We start from the raw sequence: 27,623 nt of genomic DNA, 5'->3' as shown, positions 1-27,623 counted from the left end.
TCATCGGCTAGTGTCCCAGGGCACAGTGGTGAGGGCACTTTACACTCGCTTGAGGTGCGGGCGGAAACAGAGAGTGCCCATGGCGTCGGCAGTTGGAAGACTGCTGGGGAACAGGAACATGCTCCGTCAGTGGCTGATGATGTGTCTCTGGAGTCGTCCCTGAGGCAGCAGATGCTGGAAGTTCAGCACAGTATGCTAGAGGATCTGGCGGAGATACACGAGGCTATGTGTGGCATGGTCTCCGTGCTGGAGGAGTCCACGCGGAGCATCACCAATGCCATGAGCCTCATGGCCGAGCGCCATGCTTCCTCCTTGGAGAGAGTGGTGGCTCTCATGGAGAACAAACAAGGCTTTATGGGGTTGCGCTCAGGCCTGCAAGCCCTCAGAGTGGCATTGACCTCAGCTGGTCAGTGCCAGTGTGGGGGATGGTTTGGCCACCAAATATCCCAGCTTGGCGTCCATCCATCAGCGGTGAGCAGGGAGGTCCGAAGTGACCTCACGTTGGCGCAGCAGCTGCCTGTTGTCTCTGTGGGCTCCTCTCAGGGCGCTTTGGATGAGGGCAGTAACTCCTCTGTCCCCCTGCCAGTGACTGTGGGATCCGAAAAGGCTGCGGTGACAGAGGAGATGCCAGCAGTGGAACTGGCAGCTCCCTCCCAGACAGGGCCATCAAAGGTTCCATGGGCCAGATGATGGTCACCAAGGTCATCGAGGCCAACAGGGCAGCACAGTGAGCAGGCTGTCTCAGATGCCAGTGCCAGCGAGGTGGGAGCACCTAGACATGGCACCCGCAAGTATAAACTTAAGGCACATTCGGCATACCACAGGTTTATCACTGGTGGTTTAATGTTGCCCCGTTTTTATTCATGACCATTTGGTATGATGCACAACACCCTGGTAATTTTTTTTGTACTTCATTTTGTAAAATCATTAAATTTTGACATGTGAGCATGGCTCAGGGTGATTCCTTACTTCTGCAGGCGGACAGGAACCCATGATGTTATGAGTGAGTTGTTTGACATTGAGCTTTGTTGACAAGGCCCATTAATGTTCCTACCCAGGCAGATTTTGCACTCAGGTATTGAGAATGGAGCCTGCAGCTCTGACGTGTGTTGAAGGTCCATCTGTGGTGAGCTAACTGAAGGTTCATTGGATTAAAGCCTTCCGGGTGTCCCTGCTTCCCTGGAGTATGCCCAGGTCAGTGTCTACCCCCTCAGCAATCTCTTGTGCCTGCTCATCCTCGGACTCACTGCTGGACTCATCATGCCCACTGCGTCGTCCCTTTCCAGCACAAGATTGTGGAGAGCGCACACGATCTAGGGGGTACTGGAATACGCCCCCTGAATGATCCAGGCATCGGAAGTGCATCTTGAGAAGATCAATGGCTCTTTCCACCACAGCCCTTGTGGTGCCGTGGCTCCTATTGTACCGCTGCTCAGCTTCTGTTCTTGGATGGTGGAGAGGCGTCATGAGCCACCTTCTGAGGGGATATCCCTTGTCACCCAGCAGCCATCCATCCGGCTAGGCTGGAGCACTGAAGAGCCCCAGCACCTGAGAGTGTCTGAGGATGTAGGTGTCGTGGGAGCTGCCTGGGTACCTTGCACAAACTTGCAGAATCTGCATCCTGTGATCACACACTATCTGCACATTCATGGAGTGGGAGCCCTTCCTGTTGATGAAGGCACCGGGCTCACCTGCTGGCACCTTGATGGCCACATGTGTGCAGTCTATTGCACTCGGGACGTGGGGGAAGCCAGCAATTGCTGTGAAGCCTCTAGCTTGCTCTCTCTGGCTGGCCTTGTCCCAGCGGTAGTGGATGAAAGTCAATGCACACCTGAACAGAGTGTCTATAACCTGCTTGACGCAAGTGTGGACAGCTGATTAGGAGACTCCGCAAAGATCACCCACCGACCCCTGGAAAGAGTCAGAGGTGTAGAAGTTGAGGGCAGCAGTGACCTTCAGCACCACTGGCATGGGTTGCCCACCCACACAGTTGGTGCAGATCTCAAGGCCTATCATCTGACAGCTGGAGGTGGCTGTCTCCCTTGAGAGACAGAACCTCTTTTGGCACTGCACTTCAGACGTATTGAGGTAGCTGCTTTGCCGCCTGTAAACCCTGGCAGCAGGATAGTGACATCTTCTGTGGCCTCTTCCACCTTGGACTACCTCTTGGCCCTGTGCCCTTTGAGCCTGCGCCTCTCCTCCCAAAGGTGGCTCTCCCGGAGGCTGATTGTCCACTCCTGGCCTCCTCCTTATTCTAGCCCTCCCTTCCTCCTCAGAGGAGCTGCCTCCAGTGGATTGCACAACTCCCATTCCCCGGCTAAGGGAAGGCTTCCTGAAATCAGCAAAGCCCCAGAAATGATGTTTACTCAAGAGTCCTGACCTGAAGGCTGTTACTCCTGTCCAAGCAGCTGTGAAGAGTTTTGAAGTATTCCTGCTCACACAGGCAAGTATCAGTAACTTTGACAATTAAGTGTCTGACAAATAACATTCGTGACCCCATTCACCCCTCTTATCCCGCTCGTGGATGTGGTTTACACAAATGTCTCCTACCCGCCTGCCCGTTGCGCCTGTGCGATGTCCTGAAGATCGCACGGGCTGCGAAAAATGCCTGACAATTGCTACCTCAAGGGCCTTAAGTGGATCATTAATTAATGGCGGGCGCGCATCGGAGAGCTTCGTGTGCCCACCCACCTAAATATCACAATGGTGTGCGGTGACGTTGGGATGCTCGCTGGCCCCCGCACCCTGATGACAAAATTCTGGCCCTAGTTAAATACCGTCAAGGTCACAGTGATTATGATCTGCTGTTGTAGGTGCTAGGTTACATACATGAATTTGTAGGATATTTATTTATTACAATTCAAGCTGTTTTCAATTGCATTTTTGTTTAATATATCTACATACTTTACAGTGTACACTGTGTATATGTAACTGGATACACCACTAGCAGATATCCCATGGCACTGCACACAGTTAGGTGGTGGGGGTTGGTGTTTAAAGCTCATGTTACGGAAAAGGCATTATTCTTCTAGTAGAATTACAAGGTGTGTACAACACAGATACAGGCCATTCACCCACCTGACCCATGCTGGTGTTTATGCTCCACACAAGCCTCCTCCCAACCTATCAGGATATCCCTCTATTCCTTCCTCTCTCATGTACTTTATCTGGATTCCCTTTAAATGCATCTAGTTGTTTAGTAGCACAGAGCTTGAGCATTGATGAAAAAAGTGACATGTTTAAGCTTTTCACCTTGCACCCTGATCAGGGTCAAGCTGCCTGGTTTAAATTTCAAACAATGCTTGGCAGTTAACTGTCAGTCACCATCAGTGGTGCATTCTCCATGACAGTGTCACTTGCCAGTCAATCAGCACCCTCTTCATATACAGTATAAATTGTCTTCCCCTTATATTGGTATTCTTGCAAGTGTCCTGATGAGTGCAAGACAAAAAGCTTCGAACTGTCTCTTTTCTCAGCAATACTTAAATGCATCTATGCTCTACTACTTGCGATGGCGAGTTCCACATTCTCATCACTCTCTGGATTAAAAGGTTCCTCCTGAAATAAAAACAGAAAGAGCTGGAAAAACCAAGTGGGTCAGGCAGCATCTGTGTAGAGAGAAATAGAGTTAATGATTTGAGTCCAATATGACTCTTCTTTGGTACTGTCCAGTCCCACCAAAGTCAATGGGCTTTTGGCTGGCTCGTCACATCCGCTGTGGCAAGACCCACCACACCAGGGCTGGAAAATCTAGGCCTCTGTTTCCCCCTCCACAGATTCTGCCAGACTTGCGAAGTTTGCCCAGGGCTTTATGTTTTTATTTCAGATCTCCAGCATCCATAGTATTTTGCAATTATTGAAGTTGCTCCTGAATTCCCTATTGGATTTATTAGTGACTACCTTATATTTATGTCCCCTTGTTCAGGTCTCACCTGCAAGTGGAAACATCTTCTTTAATTTTATCCTAGGTGTAATAAGTGTTAACAGGTAAGAAGTAGGGTGTAAGAGTTGACAAATGGAGAAACAACCTAGTATTTTTAGACTATAGCTAGCCTAGGTTTAGGCTATTGTAATCTAAATGGGCCTACTCCTACAACATATATATATGGTACCTATATCACATCTGAAAACCAGATATCTGAATACCAAAATGCAATCGGCCCCAGGGGTTTTGAATAAAGGATACTCGACCTATATATAATTTTGGGGGTGGATTGAGGGAGGACCAGGGGGAACCGATGTGGAATACATCTGGAAGTCAAAAGGAAGCAAAGCCTAGCCATATTATCAAGGATGATTTAGCTATAATGACATCAGGGCTGGTGAGTTGGAGAAAAGAACTGGTGGAGGGGGTGGGGGTTCTCTCCACAGATGCTACCTGACCCGCTGAGTATTTCCAGCACTTTCTTTTCATATTTCAGATTTCTAGCCTCTGCAGTATTTTGCTTTTCAATATAAATACAAGTTCTTTTTTTTATGTCCTCTGTTGGATTTTTTTGCTAGCAAAGGTGTTTTTTCTTACCCTCACAGCAAAATTAATGAGGTGTTGAACTAAAAGAAAGAACTTGAAGTAATATTCATTATAAAACCCAGTGTTGACTCTCCTGACCCACAGGCATTTGTGTGCACGTTGCTTCCAGATGTGAAGTTTCAGGTCCATGGAGTCTGAATGGCACACATACAACTTTCCATAAATGATTTAGCAGGCAGCTCCAAACAGTTCTCATGAAATGAAGATCAAGAGCTTTCCACAGCCCTCTCTGAGGCACACATCAAGAAAGATTGCTTACAAACGGCAGGAAAGATCATATAAAAACAGAAAATGCCGGGAAAATTCTACAGGTCTGACAGGATCTGTGGTGAGAGAAACAGAGTTAACGTTTCCAGTCCTTATGACCCTTTAGAGAAGAGTAACATGGATTCGAAACATTAACTCTGTTTCTGCTGAGCTTTTCCAACATTTTCTGTTTTTATTTCAGATTTCCAGCATCCGCAATATTTTGCTTTTATCTTAGGAACAGTAACATGGCTGGTCCCATCAGCTATTTTTTCCCTTTATCCTTTCATGGGATGCAGGCAGCAAGGCCAGCATTTGTTACCCAAAACTAACTGCTCCTGAACTGAGTGGTTTGCAAGGCCATTTCAGAGGGCAGGTAAGAGTCAACCATACTGATGTGAGTCTGGGGTGACATGTAGGCCAGGCCAGGTAAGGACAGCAGGGGCATTAGTGAATCAGGTGGGTTTTTTAGAACAACTGATGATGGTTTCATGCTCATCATTGAGACTAGCTTTATAATTCCGGATTCATTGATTGAATTTAAGCTCCACCAGCAGCTGTGGTGGGACTTGATCCCATCTCCCGTGAGCATTAACCTGGGCCTCTGGCTCACCAGTGCAGTGACATTATCACTAGGCCACCATCACCCCCGGCAACTAACGCAGCAACTTTTATAGCACCTTTAGCATAGTAAAACACCTAAAGGTGCTTTACAGAGGTATATATCAAAAAGAAAATTTTACATCAAACCAAAGAATTAGATAAGTGGTGATTAAAAGATTGGTCTGAGCTGTAGGTTTTAAGGAATATTCCAAAGGACAAGAGAGGGGTTGAGAGGCACAGAGATTTGAGGATGGAATTCGAGAGTTTAGGGGCTAACATCTGATATTCCTGCTGCATATACAATGGTTCTGGTTTGCTATAAACTGTTTCCTTATTGACAGTTGACTAACATCATCCTTGTCAGGCATTTCACCTTGACTATCCTGTCACTGTTGAAGTTGTGTGGGAGTGGAAAGGTTTGCCCAGTCATTTTGTGTTGCTCTACATTTAGTCTCATAACAGAGGCAAGGCCCATAACAGCTCCATGGCCTGAATTTCACACTTGGCACGTGAAATTGCACGCTGGGTGGTCATGTAATGTGTGCCCTTCCAATGGTTGGGAAGGGCTGAGCTGGGGCTGTCTCCAATGTTAGTGGCTCTAAACTTTATTGCACAGGAACTGAGTGGACTTTGGGTTCAAAGGAAAGGGTCATTTCAAACATCAGAATGGAGACGGCACCCCTGGCATGAGGTAGAAGCAGATCTCTGGCAGTCTAGCTGAAGGAACATTGGAGCAAGGCGTCCCTAGTGTCCTGCCTACCTAAAGAATCCAGAGGTCTGCCTCCATGTCCTCACTGTGCTCTTCATCATGCTCCCCTTCTGATTCACCATCAGGTTCATCCTCTGTGAGCTGTGGAGCTGCCTCAAGATCCTCTTCCTCTAGCAGGTCCCCCCTTGCCAGAGCCAGATCGTGGACAGCGCAGCATGCAACCACTAGCAGTAACACCCACTCTGGAGGATATTGCAGTGTTTCGCCTGAACGATTCAGGCATCGGAAGCGCATCTTCAAAAGACCTACAGTCCACTCTATCACCACCCTCGTGGAGGCATGACTGCTATTATAGTTCTGCTATGCCTCTGTTCTTGGGTGGCAGAAAGGCGTCATGAGCCACCTTTTCAACGGATAGCCCTTGTCACTCAACAGCCTTCCATCCAGTCGGGCTGGAGCACTTTAGAGCCTCAGCACCTGTTAGTGCCTGAGGATGTAAGCATCATGGGAGCTGCTGGGGTACCTGGTGCAGACTTGTACAGCCTGTGTCTTTTGGTTGCAGACTATCTGGACTTTCATCAAGTGGGAGCCCTTCTGTTGACAAAGGCACCCGGCCGGCCCACTGGCGCCTTGATGGCCACATGTGTGCAGTCAATTGCACCCTGGACGTGGGGGAACGCAGCAATCGCTGCAAAGCAACTGGCTCGCTCAGCCTGGCTAGCCTCGTCCATATGGAAATGAATAAATGTCATTACCCGCCTGAACAAAGCATCAATCACCAGTTTGATGCAACTGTGGACAGCTGATTGGGACACTCCATAAAGAGCCCCCACTGACCCCTGGAAAGAACAGGAGGCATAGAAGTTGAGGGCCACTGTGACCTTCAGACCCACTGGCATGGGGTGTCCACCCACAGTCATCGCTGATCTCAGGACCAATCATCTGACGAATGGAGGTCACAGCCTCCCTGGAGAGGCAGAACCTCCTCCGGCATTGCACCTTGGACATGTTAAGGTGGCTGCATCGCTGCCTGTAAACCCTGGCAGCAGGAAAGTCGTGTCTACTGCAGCCCCTTTTGCCTTGGACTTCCTACTGGGCCTGCGCCCCATGTGCCTGTGCCTCTCCTCCCACAGGTCATTCCCCTGGAAGCTGCATAGGGACACCTGGCCTCCCCTCCCTTCTGCCCCTCTCTTCCTTGGAGGAGGAGGTGCCCCCAGTGGAAAGCACAATCCCCATTACGAGGGGTACAGAAGGCTGTCTGATACCTGGAGGGTCCACACGGTCAAAATTCTCCAGGGGCCTTGGAGACACCAATGAGTCCTGAAAAGATCCCCAAAAATGCTAAGCATGAAGCTCAGAACAGGGAAGCTGTCACATTCAAATAAGCAACCAGCAGCAAGCTATCCCCTAAATTCCTCACTACTCACAATGGCAAAGCTGCTGACCCTTTTTATCCCACCCTTGGATGAGGTTTTGTTAAAAGCGGGCTGCCCGCCTGTCCATGCGATGAGCATGGGGTCATGCAGGCAACGTAAAATAGAGTACAGTTAGCTTTTTAATGGCTTCAATTGTAAGCAGGTGCGGCTCCGACACCCGCGTGCGCCTGCCAACCTGAAGACTGTCTGCGTGTTGGATGACGTCGGGGTGCTCGCTCGATGTCCTCTCAGGCTATTTCACGTCTGCTTAGATCGGGCATGTGACCACCCATGAGTCATACAATTCTGGCTCACGGCAAAAACCACTGGTCCTCTCCCCATGGCCAGAACTTCACATCCCTTGGGTGGGTTCCTGCCCGAACCGAACAGAAATGAAATAGCATGATATTTCGCTCGGTAGGCACACACGGCAGTCGGAAGCGCGCCCACTGATAATTAAGTGGGCAATTAAGCCCATTAACAATGCAATCAACAGCCCATCCACGGTTACATTGGCGGATGGGCCATTCTCCCAGGTGGCATTGACATTTTTGCTCAAACTTCAAGCCAGGCCAGGATGAAATCTCCATGGGAAAATAAAATAAAAGGATATCTGGGTGCTGGTTTTTTATGAGGTATGTTTTCAGGCGCTTGATTGTGCTGCATGGACATAATTTGCAGCATTTTTGTCACGTCCTTTAGCCTGTGCAGGTCTGCGGCTCCCTGGGGCAGCTGTCTGCCTTCAGTGGGGCTCTCCCGAAGCGCTCACCCACACCCTTGGTTACGTCGGCGCCCATCTTCTTCCCACCCCCCACCACTGAGCATTTCAGCGCATGTTTCACGCTGGCTGGCCATTAATTGTCAGGGGCCATCATTTCCCATCCTCTCCCAGGCCCACCGATCATGCAGGCCCAACAGCCCAAAAATTCCGGCCCGTGTGTGTCTGCAGCTCTGTCGTCAAAGATCACGGACTCCACAAAGCAAGGATAACCTATCTACACAAATAATTATGGAAGGAGTAATAATACAGGTCTGACCTTCCAGCAAGAGATTTAGGAAAAAGATAATTAGCTATGATGGATATCCACCATGTTAGCTGAAAGAAAATATTCACATAAGAAGAGCAGGGATAGACGAGATAGATATCTCACTGAACAATGGATAAATGTGAAGAGGCATTTGAATACTAATGTGTGCGGCCAACAGGCCTCACTCAAACTAATACCAGAAAAATCAAATTGGCCATCTACCTACAGTATTCTGGTGTTTGGGTGACTTTGCTGTGTGAAAGTTAGCTGCTGTGTCAGCCTTGATAACAACAATAACTCAGTTTGGAATGTCCTTAGGGTGTGACTTTTTTCACCCAGAGGGTGGTCTGGAACTCGCTCCCTGAAAGAACAGTAGAGGCAAAACCCCCATCACATTTAAAAAACAGATATGCACTTGAAGTAACGCCATCTCCAAGGTTACACAGCAAGAGCTGGAAAGTGGGAGTAGGCTGATTAGCTCTTTCTCAGCTGTCACAGACAAAATGGGTCGCATGGCCTCATTCTGTGCTATAAATTTTCTATGTTCTGTCAATAAAAGCAGAAGCCTTTCCATCACAAGGGATGGAAACTTTAACCTTTTTAGACCTTATACACATTAGTTGATCAAGAAAATATATGAAAAAAACTCCTGCAGAGTTTGAAACACCTATGAGAAATACTGTCTTAATGATACAGTTGATAAACTATCACTGTAATCTAATGAGCTTCTTCCAGGATTGTCAATGCTGTATCTGACAATCCACATGGGTTCCAATATCCCAACACTATCAGATTTTCCTAGTTTTAATTGTAATTAATTTATAGTTAATTACATTCAAAAAATTGTAATAATGTAAATGGATTGGAAAATGTAATTTATTCGTAATATATTTGTTACTGATGAAGTGACTATATTTTGATTGCAATGATATAGAGAGAGAGAGAGGGAGAGAGCGAGGGAAAGAGGGAGGGAAAGAGAGGGAATGCAGGAGTGTAGGATCAAGAGTAGATCATTCAGCCCCTCAAGCCACCTCCATCATTCAATTAGATCATGGCTGATCTACACCTCAACTCCATTCATTCACCTTAGCTCCATATCCTTTGATACCCTTACCAACAAAAATCTATCAAGGCAGAAGGAAAATACTGTGCATGCTGGAAATCTGAAATAAAACAGGAAGCACTGGAAAGAATCAGCAGGTCAGGCAGAACCTGTGGCGAGAGGAACAGATTTGCTGTTACAGGTCAACAACCTTCCATCAGAACTGGGAATAGTTGGAGAGGTTTTAAACAAATGAAGGGGTAGTGGGGTGTGGGGTGGGGGTGGGGGGGTGGCATAAAGGAACAAAAGGGAAGGTCTGTTATAAGGTGGAAGGCAGGGGAAATGAATGAAACAGGTCATGGTGCAAGTTAAACTAAGCAGCAGCAGAATAAGAAAATAAAATCTATCCATCTTTGTTTTGAAAGCTCCAACTGTCCTCCAGAATCCAACTTTATGTTGGCGAAAGTATTCCGGATTTCTATTACACTTTGCATGAAAAAGTGCTTCTGGATTTCCCTCCTAAATTGCCTGGCTCCAATCGTAAGGTTGAGCCCTTTGGTCATGATTCCCCAGCAGAGGAAACAGTTTCTCCATGCCTGCCCTATCAAATTGATTCACCATTTCAAACACTTTGTTAGACCACACCTCAACCTAACTGGACTCAATCTTCTTTTGCACTAACTTTGCACTAACATCATTACTTCAGCAAACCAATTGATAAATATTACATGTTACTAGAAATCCCCTGCCAGTACATTCAAAAGCTTGACCGATTGTATCATGGGGCCTGGTTGACAAAACCCATTGTGCAAACAGTAGGGTAGTGATAGAAGGGAATAACTTACAGTAATCAAAAAATTGGGACAAGAGTCTGTTACTATTCCCCTGTGGAAGTCCAGTGAAGTGTTAGGTAGAATCCCTGCCTCTGAGCCAGAAACTCTGCGTTCAAGTCCCACAGGTAGCCCAGGTCTTGATGGCCAAGGAAGATGCATTATTAATGCAGCCAAACAGGTTGGGTATCAACCTTCAAATCATTCCAACAACTGTCAAAGCAGGCTGTACAAGCAGGAGAGGTTCCTTCTCAGCCATGTGATGGAAAGAACATTGGAGCCTCTACCATCAATATCCATAGTGCCAATCTACAAGATGCACGTAAAAGTGCATGTTGCCACAGAAACTCGGACTAACTGAGTGGACTGAAACGCACCACTATTTCCTCACTTTCACCTCAGTACTTCTGCAACTCAACAGTAATTGAAATACCGCCCTAATTTCTTCCTAATTCTGACTCGTGAGCGGGGTAGAGAAACATCAAAATTCAGAAGACATCTGTCAAAATAAACTATGCAACAAGGGCAAATGAAAAGAACAGCTTCCTAGCAGAAGTGTTCAGAAGCACAAGGGGGTTTGCATGGAATAAAAAAGGAGAAACTGTTTCCGCTGACAGGAAGGTCAATAGCTGACAGACACAGATTTAACATAATCAGCGAAAGAATCAGCAGTGAGATGTGGAGACATTTTTTTAACTAAGTAAATTGTTACAATCTGGAATATGCTGCCTGAAAGGGTGGTGGAAATTGATTGAATAACTTTCCAAAGAGAATTAGATGTATACCCAAAGGGCAACATTTGCAGTGCAATGGGAAAAGAGAAAGAGGGGAGGCCTACTAATTGGATAGCTCTTCCAAAGGGCCAGCATAGGCACAATGAGCCAAATGGCTTTGTCCTATGCTGTAGGATTCAGTTTAACCAAAGTCCTGGTGCATTGTTCCATCACCGGGCTCTGTCACATGCCATTCTTTGGGATGTCTGGAGGACTTGATAAGGTGCCACATAAATGTAAGTTTGTTCTTTCTTAATTTAGGGCACATCGTCAAAGATAGAAGGAGAGGCAAGCAAGTCATAGGACTACCTTCAGCTCCTCTTGTGTTGCTGTGCAGCCACTTACATAGCACGACAGCAGAAGTCCAGAGATTCTCACTGATGCAATCAGAGAACAGGCTACACTTTTGATTCAGAGATCAAAGTAGTTTTTCTCGTTGATTGATCAACAGAGCCTATATCCCAGCCTTGTCAAAAGGCTAGCGCTTGATGCTTGCATGTTTTCCATTAATTATGAGACTGTAAAATTAAGAGCTGTAGATGCAACATTAAATCTAAGAGATTTAGCATAGAAATGTCTTTGTGCTGAGAACCATGAGGCTTTGGCATTCATTTGCAAGGTTATGGGGATCGGTTATCTCAGTTGGCTGGACAGCTGGTTTTTGATGCGTAGTGATACCAACAGCATGGGTTCAATTCCTGTACTGGCTGAGGTCATCCATGAAGGCCCTGCCTTCTCAACCTCACCCTTCGCCTGAGGTGTGGTGCCCTCAGGTTAAACTCACCACCAGTCATCTCTCTCTAATGAGAGAGCAGCCTATAATCTTCTGGGACTATGGCGACTTTTATTTTCATAGCGGCTGAGGCAGAAACTATGGCAACATTCAAGATCCTATTAAATAGGCGGATTTAGAAAAAGCGATATTAGAACAGGACAAGTATATGTGATTAGAACTATTTTCTTGTTTAAAGGTAAATGCCAACAGGGACTGGTTGGGCCAAATGGCCTGTTTCTGTAACAAAAACAAAAATACCTGGAAAAACTCAGCAGGTCTGACAGCATCTGCGGAGAGGGATACAGTTAACGTTTCGAGTCCGTATGACGCTTCATCAGAACCTGTTTCTGTGTTGTATCTTCTATGTATTTCTATATCAGTGTTTTTGGATCTCCAGAGACAAGCATGCATTTAGTTTCTGTGAATCCCATCCAACTCTAATTCTGAATCATCTACTTATGCTATTATTAGCAAGTAACATTGTCAATTGTTAAATTATCCTGAATATCTCCACTGAAAAACAATTAAGTGACATTTCAAACAGTTCAAAAGGCCTTGTAAAATTCCACTGCATCATCATGCTTTACCTGAGATACCACAATACAATATTATGATACCATAGCAACAGGAGGAGGCCATTCAGCTCAAGCCTGTTCCACAATTCAATAAAATCATGGCTGGTATGTATTTTAATTCCATCTACCCACCTAAGTTCCAAATCATATAATAACCTTGTCCAACAAAAATCTATCAATCTCATGTTTTGAAAGTTCCAAATGACCTCCAGCCTCAACAGCATTTCTGGGGGAATGAGTTCCAGATTTCTACTACCCTTTGTGTGATGAAGTGCTTCCTGAAATAACCTCTAAACAGCTGATTTTAAACTTGTGTTTGTTGTAATATGCTGTTAAGGGTTATCAGCATGACACCACTAGAAGGGAAACTTGTCATGTGATCCAGTCTTACTTTCGCTTTTGCTTTGAGAAGAGCACACACACACAACTCTGATGCCTTCAAGCTTTATACCTATGTATAACTGTTCTCATGTGCCAGTCTTAATAAATGATTCCACAACCCATTTACTAAATCCCTTAAGAGCAATTTGTGCCTTGTGTCTTGTACAGTGAATAAGCCCAATGTATTATATCATTATAATAACACAACAAACCAAATAAACTGAAAATAGCACTGAGTGTGCATGACAGTTGTGCTTGACATATTATGCAATTGTTGAATAATGGCAGAATTGCCAAGTTTAAGGTTGGCTACAACAAATTTGCATCTAGAGTCCCACAGAAGGTATGTGGCAACCAGTCAAGTTGAGAAGGATTTGTTCAGAATCAAGGTTCTATGAAGTCATTACACACAAAGACGCAACAGTGAGGGTAGCTGAGGACAAATCAGATCCAAAACAGAGAATGGCAACCCCTCAGATCACTGTGAGAAATCAAAGAACCCTCCAGACACATTTACCATCGCAGAGCTCCCACATCCACACCCCCAGCCAGGAAACCTGGTGAACTTGCCATGTTGCTTAGACACCTCCTGCAGCTAGAAAAATACCAGCGGCCCAAACTATCAAAGTACCAGCATAGGCAGGTAGGTGATGGGCATGATGCCACTGCCATAGCACCCGATTTTATGGCCCCCACCTGCTAATTTGCTCCTGGGAGTGGGGGGAGGTGAGGGTGTGGGGGAGGGGAGGTGCTGTAAAATTCCACCTGTTGTTTCTCTTTATTGACCTTATCAACTCCTTTGATTATCTTAAACATCGCAATCAAATTATCCTTACTATTCTATGCTCAAGGGAACACAAGCCTAGTCTATCTAACCTATCTCATAACAACCCTTTTAATCCCAAAATAATTCTGGTGAATCTGGTCTGCAAACCCGCCAAGGCCAAGATATACTTCCTGAGGTGTGGGTCTAGAACTGAACTAAATGGGGTATAAGCAGAGCTCTAGATAATGTTAACATAACTTCCACCTCTTTGTATTCCAGTTTCCAAAATGGTATGAAAAATCCCTTGAACTTGCTTTGCGAAAGGTTGGGAAAGTTAATGAACCCTCAGAAACTCAGAAGTCCATGAACATGTTGTCATCTCCCTATCCCCTCCCTTCTCTTCTACAAATTTCCAATTTGAATTGCTCCAAATAGGACTTCATGCAGCACCAACTAGTTCTAACATTCCTTGTGACTAAAACCCTACAGTGTTATCCTTTCCCATCCTGCCTACAGCCTCTGATGTGGACAACCAGACCATTCTCTTCCAATGCCTTTTCTTCATTGTTGAGCTCTTCAAGACTGCTCTTGCTTGGTTCCATTCATACCTGTCTAATCATAGATAGGACATCTCTAAGGGATTAGGACTCAGTGGGTAGCCAGGACTCCCAGGGCAGTACCGAGGGGGTGCTACAGTGTCAGAGATGCCCTCTTTCGAATGAGATGTTAAACCGAGATCCTGTCTGCCCTCTTAAGTGGAAGTAAATGATCCCATGGCATTATTTCAAAGAAGAGCAGGGCAGTTCTCCCCAATGTCCTGGCCAATGTTTATCCCTCAACCAACATGTCTAAAAATACAGCTTATGTGGTCAATATCGCATTACTATCTGTGGCCTTGCTGTGCACATATTGGCTGCCACAGTTCCTATAAAACAACAGCGACTACACTTCAAAAAGTACTTAATTGACTGTAAAGAGCTACGGGACATCCTGAGGTTGCAAAAGACGCTATATAAATGCAAATGCTTTCTCTTTTTTATTAGTTTCTCCTCCTAACCCTACCAAGCATGCCATTCATTGCCCTCCTACCACCACAGCTCCCTCCCAGAAGGATCCATCATTCAGCTCTTCCTCATCGACTTGTTTGCTAAGGCATGTTTTAATTGCTGAACAAAATTAGACATGATTGAGAGCACTTACGTTCAGCAAGGATCAGAGGTGGGTAAGCCAGGTAGTATCCCAGCTCAGCAGCTGTCAAGTGATGTAAGATGCTGCTGGATGTTGTACCATTGAGAAGTATGCTCTGATTCCTCACCATGTACACCATTGTGACAGCTGTGGAGCCATCAGTCACGGACGTGTTCAAAATCTAGAGGGAAAACAATGTACATGTGGCATTTAGATGCTTCATATCCTCCAGTATTTGCTTGCATTTACACTTTAATGATATTTAATCTTTAATCAATGTGCAGCTTTGAAGGAATTTGAAACAATGCACACCCTTTAACCACACAAACCCTTTTAAAAACACAACTCCATAACCCCTTTAGATAACAATGACTCATTAAAAATGCAAACCCTTTAAATGACATACCCCTTTAAATAATTTGCATTCAATAAAAAGTACAAGCCTTTTAATACAAGGATACATATCCTTTAAATGGTGCATGCCTTTACATGATGCAAACCCCTTAAACAGCACAAATGCCTTAAATGACACAAGCCCTTTAAACAATACGTGCCCTTTAATTGGCATAAATCCCCTAAACAGCAAAAACCCCTTGGACGATATAAGCCCTTTAAACAATACAAACCCTTTAAATGATGCATGCCCTTTAAACAATACGTGCCTTCAAAGATGTGTGTCCTTTAATAGTTCATTCTCCTTGAAAAAGATGGACCCTTCAATCTAGATTTACTCCTTAGAAATGGTTAAAACCTTCATAAGCTATATGATTTGCAACACCAATTTGCAATAAACATTTTGCAGAAATATGCACATGAAAAATGTAGCTGAAATTCAGCTAGATGGAACATGAATGTGATAAGGAAAGTAATGAACCTCAGGCACGCTGGCAATCCAGAATGCCTAAAATGCATGCAGGAACTCATTAAAAATATTTCAGCCTCTAGAAAGGTCTTTGCAATGCATTAGCTGTCTCTCATGGGTTAACAGGTCACTCTTAGACCTGGATGAGCTCAGAGATTAGATCTAATTTCTGTAAGTAAAATGGGAGCTGATCATAACTTTAAAAAATAAGTTCTATCTTTCCAAAACTAGAGGGTCCGCAGTCATAATGTTATCAGGCTCATTTAATGATAGGATTTTAAACTAGAAAGAACATTTATTCTGGCTTGTACACCTTAATTTTAACATTCTGATACTGAATTCACATTCAAAGAATGATGTAGCAGAGAAGGATGCCATTTGGCCCATCATGCCTCTTTAAATGAGCTATCCAATTAGTTCAACTCCCTTGTCCCTATAGACCTGCAACATTTTCCCCTTTAAGTATTTGTCCAATTTGAAAGTTGCTATTGAATCTGCTTCCTCCATGCTTTCAGGCAGTTGCTGGCTGCTTAAAAAAAATTCTTATCTCCCCCTCCAGTTCTATTGCCAATTATCTTAAATCTGTGTCCTCTGGTTACTGACCCTCCTGCCACTGAAAACAGTTTCTTCTTACTTACTCTGTCAAAGCCCCTCAAGATTTCAGCACCTCCATGAAATCTCCTCTGATCCTTCTCAATCAGGACAGGAAAGTGGGTAAACAACTAAACTGTTTCCATAGCAAACACACGGAGGGGGTGGGGGGGTGCAGATTTTCAATTGTTGATTGGGTTGGGATCAGGTGTGGATGCAATTTTAAAAATCGCAGTCCCAGTGGTTGTCAATGGATCCCCATGCTTCTAGGATGCACCACGATTTTTGAATACAGGTTGAAGGTGGGGTGGTGGGCAGTAGGTGAATAGGGAATCTGCTCGCCTCCAATTAACAGCCCATTAAGCTTTCTGAGGAGCTTGTTAACAGGCCGGGGAGGGTAAGGACCGGGTTTTTAAAGGTCAATGTGGTGAAGCCAAACACAGTCTGGTGCACATTAGTGCCCAGCTGCCGGGTTCATCGTGTGGAGACCTGTTTGTTTTTAAATGAATGAAAAGTGTTGATTTGTGGGTTATCTTACATTGGGTCAAGCACTGACCTTTTATTTTGGCTGTGTGGCCACTTTCCTTTGCCTTAACACTGCTGGCCCTCCAAGGAGTTGCCAGTTCTATTTCGCAGGACAATGGTAGGCCCCATCGTGGCTGTCATCTGCTTTTGCTGCTAACACGAGGCAGGCAGCTCCCACCTCTTGGAGACATCCAGCGCCACTAATTGGTTCCGAGCTCGCTTTCTACCCAATTAGTGCATCAGCATTTCAAAATAGCATTGCATTTGTTGGGACCTGGAATTCATCTCAGCATCAGGCTCCTGACCCCACTTTAAAAATCTGGCCGAAGGGTGTTAAATTCAAAGTAATGAAACCAGGGTAATTTATACCCAACAAAGCACTAGGTGTCAGAGAATTTACTAATAAGGATTTGAACGGATGAATCAGCAAAAGACATTACTGGAAGAACATCAAAGAATGGTGCACCTCATCAGGCCTCGTATTGAGCAGGTTAATCAATGGGAACTTTGATATATAACTGGAAGATAAAATGCCATAAAATTATAGTGCTGGTGGTCTGAGGTGGTAAAAGTAGTAAATAAGTTGCTAGAAAAAATTAATGGATTTTAAGGGGAATTGATTAGATGTGTAAAGGAGGCCACTCTTAATATCTGCTGTCACCATGGCGATTTCAATTACCCAGAAAATTAAATTTACGGAGCAAGACCTGTCTTGAGGGCGAAAGAGACTACCAATAAATTTACTATGGTAATCACAGACTGCTTTACATCGCAAAATATGAATCAGAGCATCAAACCATACATTTCATTAGAAATAGGACTATCACAATGAAACCACAATAAGAAGCCAAGAATAACCGACCATTTTTGGAGTTACTGATTGACATCTTTGTTACCCAAGGGTGCTAATGTCCCAAATGCTGAATTTTACAGGGTACATTTTTAATGTTGTGATTGCAGACTGGAGCTTCCCTCCAGACTGACTCTGATGGTGAAATGGTTATCTTTAGTGGCCAGTATGGGCTCATAACCTAAAGAGCTTGTAGTTTAAATCCCAGCATACGTATTTGAATGTGAATGCAGCTTGAAAAAATGTGGTTCGCTAGTGCCCTTTAGGAAAGGAATCCTGGCTTCCTTACCCAGTCTGGCCTGCCCAGTATGTGATTCTGGTCCCACATCAACATGGCTGACGCTTAATTGAAGTGGCCGAGCAATGTCATTCAATTGCAACACGACTCAGTGAATGCAAGCTTTGGGGAGTGCCAAGAGAAGCGCAAGAGGGAAGCTGTGGGCTAATCCGAGAGGGAATCTAACTGGCAATGGTGGCAGGAGAGTAGTAAAGTAGAGGAAAAAGTGACGGACTGTTGGAGCAATTCAGGGGACAACCTAGCTCGCTCTCAGTCATGGCAAAGATAGTGAAAATTCCTGAAAATTGATTGTTCCACCCCCGAACAAGCATTTCCCATTTTCTTAGGGCTAGGATTGGGGGCAGGGCACATTTCACATATGCACAGTTTATGAATGCAGCTGGCCATTTTAATCATCAGCTACCTCTGTTGAAATGGGATTTTGGTAGGCCAGGAGCGTGAAATTTGATGTGCTGATTAGGCCAAGTAAGAGCTGGTCTGAACTTCGTGGATTCACTTAGATAGCCAGTGTACCCCTTTGGAGTGGTAAGGTACCCCTTTGAATCAGATCCTAGGACACCTTTGGGGGAATTAAGGTGCCCTTTGCTGGAGGTCAGGCTCCTTTTAGGGTAGATCAGGTGCCCTTTGGAAGTGTTAAAAGTAAGCGTAAATGTGAGTAAAAAATGCAGAAACTCATTACTATCAAGATCAATGGAACGGTCAATAGACCTGTCAAAACCAACTGTCAAAACTGTCAGAAGCAGCTGTCAAAGGGGCCTGTAAAGCTGTCAATGCATTTAAAAGTCTAGCCTTTAAATCTTTGAAAAAAAAACATCTGGAGTGATACAAAAGAAATATTGTTTGCTTCTTCATTCTGCCTGTTGACATAAGCCTGAGGGTTTCCATTGCTGGATGAGTGCTGCATGGCTGATTTCACACCCATCCATTATCACGGTGGAGTGCTGCCATGTTACAGTTCGATTGACAGCTACAAGTGGTTATAGCCTCTTTAATGTGGGACCATGAATTCTAATGCTTATTATTATAAAGGATTGAGCACTTGAATGAAATATTTGTTGTTGTAAGGCTTTATGTAGTTGTAGGAATGTAAATGTAGTAAATGGATCTTTATGAATGTGTTTTTTTCCAACATAGTGAAGACTGCAATAGACACTTAGAACTTTATTTTATAGAACTTTATTTTATCACCTCTGCATGGGTCCTGAGGTATATTAGGTGATTTGGTATGGTAGGTGAAAGGGCAAAGGGTGCTGGGTAGGGGACATGGGTTGGCATGAGTTGGCACTAAGTTGGCACAGGGGCTATAAAGGGACTTGGAGTGGGTACAGGGGCATAGATTGGCATTGGTTGACATGCGGATGGGGGGGATATGGGGAGGGGGTGGCTGTGAGGTTTGGAGGGATGTTTTATGTTTTAATCTTTATTTTTTATTGTTGGACAGATTGCTGGAGCCCCGAGGCACCTCTTCCACCCAGCCCGCCTCTGCACCCAGCAGCCTCCTCACTTCTTCGGGGTTGCCCATCCTGACTCCTGTTTGAGCCCGTCCCCTCGGACCAAAAATCGAATGCCCGGGCAGCCATTTTTAAGAGTGGAGTTCACAGAGCCGCACCCAACCCAGGAGTGAAAATCTGGACCAGGGTATGCAAAGAGCAAGGCAAAAGGGTGAGGGAAGTAACAGGCTCGGATCCAGAGCATCAACCAAAATGTGCACACAAATGGACACAGAGGAAATTTGGGATGCATGGCAAAGTTTCAGATGGACATCCCCTGGTTGTAAATAGAGAAAAGGGTACAAAGTTGAAGTCTGTGGTTGGATTATCGGTAGTGTGGAGTGAACTTGGAGTACCAACAAATTGGAAACACAAAAAAAGACAGGTTTTTAATTCATTCACGGGATGTGGGCCAGTACTTATTGCCCATCCTTAATTGCCCTTGAGAAGGCAGTGGTGAGCCAACTCCTTAAGCCATTCTGCGTTTTCATACATGTCATATAATGCACTCCACAAACGCCATTAAAACATTTACACATCTCTCCAAACCAGGGCATTAGTTGTCAGTGTTCCAAGACTGGATCTACCCTACATACAATCCAACTTCATCCCAATACGGTCTTTAACTTTGAACTCTCTGTTGTTGTCTCCTCCTTATTCTCTGTTTGCAGTTTGTGGATATCTATCCAAATCTTTGCCATACACCCTGCAGTCCATGCGGTGTTGGTAAACCCACAGTACTGTTGGGAGGGAGTTCCAGGATTTTGGTCCAGTGACACTGAGAGAACAGTGATAAAGTTCCAAGTCAGGGTGGTATGTGACTTGGAAGGGAATTGCAAGTGCTGCTTTCTGATGTGCCTTGTCTTCTAAGTGGTAGGATGTCAGACACAGTTGACAGTGGAAGGGGTCTTGTGGCTGTTCAAAATCACCAAGGAAGAATAGGTCAGAGAAATAGAGGGCAAGGTAAGGGTGTGTAAAAAAGAGGACCAAACTGGATCAGAACTCTCCTCCTTCCTTTGACATCCTCCCCTGCAGCACCCCCTCCTGGTCCTTGAGCTATGGAGATATTTCCTGGAATCTTAATGAGACTTGTGCCTATCTTGTGCATTCCAATCACTGACCAGCCACATTGTAGAGCACAGGTCACTTGCCTGAAAAGATAAAAGACTTGCAGCTGTATCACGCCTCTCATGGGACTTCTGGATGTCCCAAAGCACTTTACAGCCAATGAAGTACTTTGGAAGTGCAGTCACTGTTGAACCAGAGGAAATGCAGCAGCCAATTTGTGCATAGCAAGATTCCCCCAGACAGAATAGTGATAAATGAGCAGATAATCTAATTGAGGAACAAATATTGGACCGGGGTGTGCAGTAGGCCACAGACACCCTACACTAAAACAAATTTAAGAGCTAAGGCCCAAAGTGTTTTAATGCATATAAGCAGTCCCTATTGCATTAATGGCCCTAAAAAATTCTTCACTGATCATAGCACTGTGGTTCCCACTTAGAAATCCATTGAAAATTTACAAGACAACAAGGCCATTTATGCATCAATTTCCTATGCACCAACCAAAAGCACTTTGGTTGCTGCTTTGATTGAAGGTCAGCTGCGGGGGGCTAACTGAAGTGTTCCAGTCCTCAGGTTACTGTCATGATTGGTAAACCCACAGGCTGACTGCTAGATTTCACTATAAGACAGGAACTAGCTTATTGTCCAGGGTACCTCTTAGTGCGCTGAATAATACAAGTCACGCAGCACAGAAGGGCCAATTGTACTCTCCAGAATGGCGCACCCGTGGATTTCTCTCAGCAATCTTCAGGTCTTTATAATGTGTGAATATATAAGATTTTAGAAAAGCAAGAGCTGTGTTTAAACTAGTTCCCAGTCACGCATCTAATTCATTCCACAAGTCCCGACGGTATTGATAAATCTGACTAAATGCCTTCAATTTTCAAAACAGTTAAGTTCCCCATTGTTGTTCCAATCTGTGTTGTGGAGAGTACAGCTACTCAAGGTACAGTGATGACCAGGTACAAAACAATGCTGCAATTTGCATTTCAGCAAAGTACAGCTCTCACTGAGGGAGGGCGAGAAAAAGCAAAAGAGAATTAAAGCAGCAAGAAAATAGGTCATGATAAGGAAGATGGGCAAAGACAGAAAAACTTAAGGCACTTTGCTGAAACACTATCAGCAAATGATGATGGGGTGTTTGCTTGTCCTGTAGAGAAATCGACAATACCTATAGAGTATAATCCACTGCAGAGGGTGAGAGACAGAATGGCAACAGAGAGGTACACACACAGACAGAGAGCAAGAGAACAGAGAGAGAGAGATGCAGAGAAAAAAGAGACAGAACAAAGAAAGAAAAAGTGAGAGGGACAGACAGAAATGGAAAACAGAGAGGGAACAGAGACATACAGAGAGAAAGACAGAGAGCAGAGGTTCAATGAAGAGTGCAGGAGGGCATGCTAGGAGCAGCACCAGGCCTACTGAAAAATGAGGTGTCAACCTGGTGAAGCTATATCACAGGACTGCTTTTGTGCCAAACAGCATAAGCAGCAAATGACAAACAGACCTAACAGATCCCACAAACAACGGATCAGATCTAAGCTCTGCAGTCCTGCCACATCCAGTCATGAATGGTGGTGGACAATTAAACAACTTACTGGTGGAGGAGACTCCACAAGTATCCCCATCCTCAATGATGGAGGAGCCCAGCACACCAGTGTAAAAGATAAGGTTGAAGCATTTGATACAATCTTCAGCCAGAAGTGCCAAGTGGATGATCCATCTCGGCCTCCTCCAGAGGTTCCCAGCATCACAGATGCCAGTTTTCAGCCAATTCGATTCACTGCACGTGATATCAAGTAATGGCTGAAGGCACTGGATACTGCAAAGGCAATGGGCCCTGACAATATTCCAGCAAAAGTGCTGAAGACTTGTGCTCCAGAACTTACCATGGCCCTAGCTGAGCTGTTCCAGTACAGCTACAAGACTGGCATCTACCCAGCTATGTGGAAAATTGCCCATGTATGTCCTGTCCACAAAAAGCAGGAGAAATCCAACCCAGCCAATTACCGCCCTATCAGTCTACCCTCGATCAACAGTAAAGTAATGGAAGAGGTCATTAACAGTGCTATTAAGCGGCACTTGCTTAGCCTGTTAACTGACGCCCAGTTTGGGATCCGCCAGGGCCACTCAGCTCCTGACCTCATTACAGCCATGGTTCAAACATGGACAAAAGAGCTGAACTCCAGAGGTGAGATGGGACTGACTGCCCTTGACTACCCTGCCATTTAACTGAGTGTGGCATCAAGGAGCCCTAGTCAATGGGAACCATGGGGAAAGCTCTCCGCTGGTTTAAGTCATACTTAGGTCAAAGTAAGATGGTTGTGGTTGTTGGATGACAGTCATCTCAGCTCCAGGGCATCACTGCAGGAATTTCTCAGGGAAGTGCCCTTGGCCCAACCATCTTCAGCTGCTTCAGCAATGAACTTCATTCCACCATAAGGTCAGAATAGGGGGATGTTCGCTGATGATTGTTCAGCACCATTTGCAACTCCTCAAATACTGAAGCAGTCCATGTCCAAATGCAGCAAGATCTGGACAATATTCAGGCTTGGGCTGACAAGTGACAAGTAACATTCGCGCCACACAAGTGCCAGGCAATGACCATCTTCAACAAGAGAGAATCTAACCATCGCCCCTTGACATTCAATAGCATTACCATTACTGAATCCCTCATTATCAACATCCTGGGGGTTACCATTGAGCAGAAACTGAACTGGACTAGCCATATAAATACTGTGGCTACTAGAGCAGGTCAGAGGCTAGGAATCCTGCAGTGAGTAACTCACTTCCTGACTTCCCAAAGCCTGTCCACCATCCACAAGGATGGAATACTTTGATGGAATACTCCCCACTTGCCTGGATGAGTGCAGCTCCCACAACACTCAAGAAGCTTAATACCATCCATGACAAAGCAGCCGCTTGTTTGACATCACATCCACAAACGTTCATTCCCTCTACAACCGAAACACAGTAGCAGCAGTGTGTACCGTCTGCAAGATGCACTGCAGGCATTCACCTAGGCTCCTTAGACAGCACCTTCCAAATTCCTGACCACTACCATCTAGAAGAACAAGTGCAGCAGATAGATGGAAACACCACCACCTGGAAGTTCCCCTCCAAGTCACTCACCATCCTGACTTGGAAATATATCATTGTTCCTTCACTGTCGCTAGGTCAAAATCCTAGAACTCCCTCCCAACAGCATTGTGGGTGTCCCTATACCACATGGACTTCAGTGGTTCAAGAAGGTAGCTCACCACCACCTTCTCAAGGGCAACTAGGGATGGACAATTAATGCTGGCCCAGCCAGCGAAGCCCACAGCCCGTGAATGAATTTAAAAAAAGAGACCAGAGGGAGAACAGAGAGAAAGGGAGATAGAGATAGAGTCACTCAGAGAAGGAATAAAGAGAAAGAGATTGGAAGGGAGAGACAGAGACAGAGAAACAGAATGAGAAAGACAGACAGAGATAGAGAGCAGAGACACAAAGAGAAAAGGACATAGAGAGAGAACAGAGAGACAAGGAGAGAATGACAGAGAGGAAACAGAGAGAGATAAACAGAGCTAGAGAGGCAGGCAGTGATAGGGCAGAGAAACAAAGAGAGAAAGACAGAGAGAGAGACACAAAGAGAGACAGGGACACAGAAAGAGATATAGGCAGAGAAATAGGAAAGAAAAGAGACAGAGACAGACAGACAGAGAGAGTTGGAGAAAATCAGAGGTTGAGAGATGGAGAAACAGAGAAATAAAGAGGAAGAGAAGCAGAGTCTGACAGAAATCAACAGAGACTGTGCGGGTGTGTAATTATGGAAAGTTTGCACTGACTCTGCAAGCAGCCCTGCAAAACAAATAATGGGATCACAATAAGCCCATGCATGGACTACAGACTCTGCTTTAGCTACAATAATGCTCAGGAGATGGATTCCATGCATCATGGCTAGTTGTGTATTTGGATGAATCTTTTTTACAGGACACACAAACCTTAGTTACCTAATAGCAGGTAGTGCACTTGATCTTTACAATCCTGGTGCCATGTAATTTAAACACAGCGCACTCTACAACAGAAATCATTATATTCCACACTTCCGAAACAAAATGCCACAAGTGCTTGAGGCAAAGCTGCTTCAACTCACAACTAATGTTTGTTCTGCTGTGCTCCCACGCAAAGGAGGGGAAGAAAAATCCCCGCCCCTCAAAACAAAAAGGTTTTACCTGAATGCTTAAGTGACTTTTTAAATTGGTGGCCCGAGATGCAGCCTCCTCGAATGCTCTCCGCAGTCTTGTCTCCATGGTCTGAACAAAGCTGCAAAATTTGATGATGTCCGTTGTACTCACAAACTGGAGCACTGGGTCAGAAAGAACAACAGAGAGATTTATTAGCACAAGAATAGCCTTTAGATGGCAAGCTCTGTTAAATCTCGTAGCACCTGGATCTCTCGCACAGCCTGGCTGGGGAAAATTAAACAAACAGACTGCATCTATTCCAAACTTCTTGGGCTATAGTGAAATGCTTAATATTGGCCTTTTAATTCTTTTTTTCAATTTAAATAATCAGAAAAGAAACCTGCTTGATCAATGGAGTTTTTGGGCAAACAGATTACACTTTACTGCAAAATCAAAATATAAATACAAAAGCCTACTCTCCTGAGGCCATGCTGTATTGTTAGAGGAGAGTTTTCCCCAAATTACCATTGACTTCAATTATGTCAAGGTTCCTTAATAATGACCAGATTATATTTTTTGTGATGTTGGTTGAAGGATAACTATTGGCCAAGACACTGGGAAGAAGTACCCTGCTCTTCTATGATTTGGACTGAGTTCTTATACATTTTCCTGAGAGGACAGATGAGAAATTTTGGCTTAATGTCTCATCCAGGACACAATATTTCCGATAGTGCAACATTCCCTCAGTACTGCCCCTCTGGCATTGCAGCACTCCCTCAATACTGCCCCTCTAACTGTGCAAAACTTCTCATTACTGCTCCTCTGACAGTGCAGCATTCTCTCAGTACTGTCCCTCCAACAATGCAGTGCTCCCTCAGTACTGCTCTTCCAACAGTGCATGACTCCCTCAGTTCCGGCTCTCCGACACTACAGCGCTGCTTCAGCACTAGCCCTTCAACATTGCAACACTCCATCAGTACTGGCGCTCTAATGCTGATCATTGCACATTGTTCAGTACCATTCATGATTCCTTGGATACTGAAGCTGTCCATGTCCATCTGCAGAAAGACCTGGGCAACATTTAGACTTGGACTGAAAAGTGGCAAGTAACATTCACACTACGCAAATGCCAGGCAATTACCAACTTTAACAAGAGGGAATCTAACTACCCCTCCTTGACATTCAATGACATTACCATCGCAGAATCCCCACTTCCTGGGGTTTACCGTTGAGCAGAAATTGAACTGGACTGAACTGAGGGGAACTTAAAAAGGAAATTAGGAAAGCTAAGAGAGTGCATGAGAAAGCATTGGTGGGTAGAATAAAGGAAAACCCAAAGGGGTTCTTTAAATATATAAAGAGCAAGAGAATAACTAAGGAAAGAGTAGGGCCAATCAGGGACCATAGAGGTAATCTGTATGTGCACCTGGAAGACATGAATATAGTCCTCAATGAATACTTTGCATCAGTCTGCACAATGGAAAAGGACGACACAGATATAGACATCAGGGTGGAGAGCTGTGAAATATTCGAAGAAATTAACATAGAGAGAGAGGGGATATTAGCAGGTATAATGGATGAATCTGCAGGCCTTAATGAGATGTATCCCAGAGGCTGTTGAGGGAGGCAAGGGAAGAGATATCAGGAGCCCTGGCAGTAATTTTCAAATCCTCTCTGGCCACAGGTTAGGTGCCAGAGGACCTAACGTTGTCCCATTATTGAAAAAGGAAGGAAGGGACAGACCTGGAAATTACAGGCCAGTCAGTCTAACCTTGGTGGTGGGAAAGTTACTAGAAAGAATTCTGAGGGACAGAATATATCTGCACTTGGAGAGATACGGATTAATCAGGATAGTCAGCATAGATTTGTTAAGGGAAGGACGTGTTTGACAAATTTGATTGAATTTTTTGAGGAGGTAATCAGGAGTGTTGATGAGGATAATGCATTTGATGTGGTCTACATGGACTTTAGCAAGGCTTTTGATAAAGTCCCTCACAGCAGACTGGTCAAGAAAGTAAAAGCCCATGGGATCCAAGGCAAAGTGGCATGTTGGATTTAAAATTGGCTGAGAGGCAGGAAGCAGAGGGTGATGGTAGAGGGGTGACTGCAAGTCTGTTTCCAGTGGGGTTCCACACGGCTCAGTGCTGGGGCCCTTGGTGTTTGTGCTATACATAAATGATTTGGACTTGAATGTAGGGGGTATGATCAAGAAGTTTGCAGATGACACGAAAATTGGTCAGGTAGGAAATAATGAGGAGGATAGCCGTAAACTGCAGAAGGATACCAATGGACTGGTCAGGTGGGCAGAGCAGTGGCAAATGGAATTCAACCTGGAAAAATGTAAGGTAATGCACTTGGGAAGGGCTAACAAGCAAGGGATTACACTATGCATGGTAGGACCCTGGAAAGTACTGAAGATCAGAGGGACCTTGGTGTGCATATTCACAGATTCCTGAAGGTAGCAAGGCAGGTAGATAAGGTGTTTAAGAAGGCATATGGGATACTTGCCTTTATTAGCCAAACCACAGAATACAAGAGCAGGGAGGCTATACTGGAACTGTATAAAATGCTGGTTAGGCCACAACTGGAGTACTACGTGCAGTTCTGGTCACCACATTATAGGAAGGATGTGATTGCACTGGAGATGGTGCAGGGGAGATTTACCAGGATGCTGCCTGGGCTGCAGGGTCTGAGCCATGAGGAAATATTGGATAGGCTGGGGTTGTTTTCCTTGGAGCAGCGAAGGTTGAGAGGGGACCTGAAAAGATATATAAGATTATGAGGGGCATAGATAAGGTGGATAAGAAGGCACTTTTTCCATTAGTAGAGGGGTCAATAACCTGGAGGCATAGATTTAAGGTAAGAGGTAGAAGGCTAAGAGGGGAATTGAGGAGAAATTTTTTCACCCAGA

The 27,623-nt window shown here is 44.9% G+C and overlaps 1 protein-coding gene across 1 annotated transcript in view; it reads right to left on the bottom strand.

Annotated features, from left to right (window-relative positions):
• Nucleotides 1–27,623, bottom strand: part of kiaa1549la (KIAA1549-like a) — a 236,959-nt gene that overhangs the window by 184,403 nt on the left and 24,933 nt on the right. The window contains exons 4-5 of the mRNA XM_041198318.1: nt 24,761–24,894; nt 14,875–15,043 (exon numbers count right to left, since the gene is read on the bottom strand). Coding sequence (XP_041054252.1) covers nt 14,875–15,043; nt 24,761–24,894 — 303 coding nt within the window. The remainder of the gene's footprint in view (nt 1–14,874; nt 15,044–24,760; nt 24,895–27,623) is intronic.

This window comes from Carcharodon carcharias, chromosome 10, assembly GCF_017639515.1.
Source record: "Carcharodon carcharias isolate sCarCar2 chromosome 10, sCarCar2.pri, whole genome shotgun sequence".
Taxonomy (NCBI): domain Eukaryota; kingdom Metazoa; phylum Chordata; class Chondrichthyes; order Lamniformes; family Lamnidae; genus Carcharodon; species Carcharodon carcharias.
The sequence above is the reverse complement of the archived record's forward strand: the minus strand, read 5'-3'. Positions and strand labels throughout refer to the sequence as shown.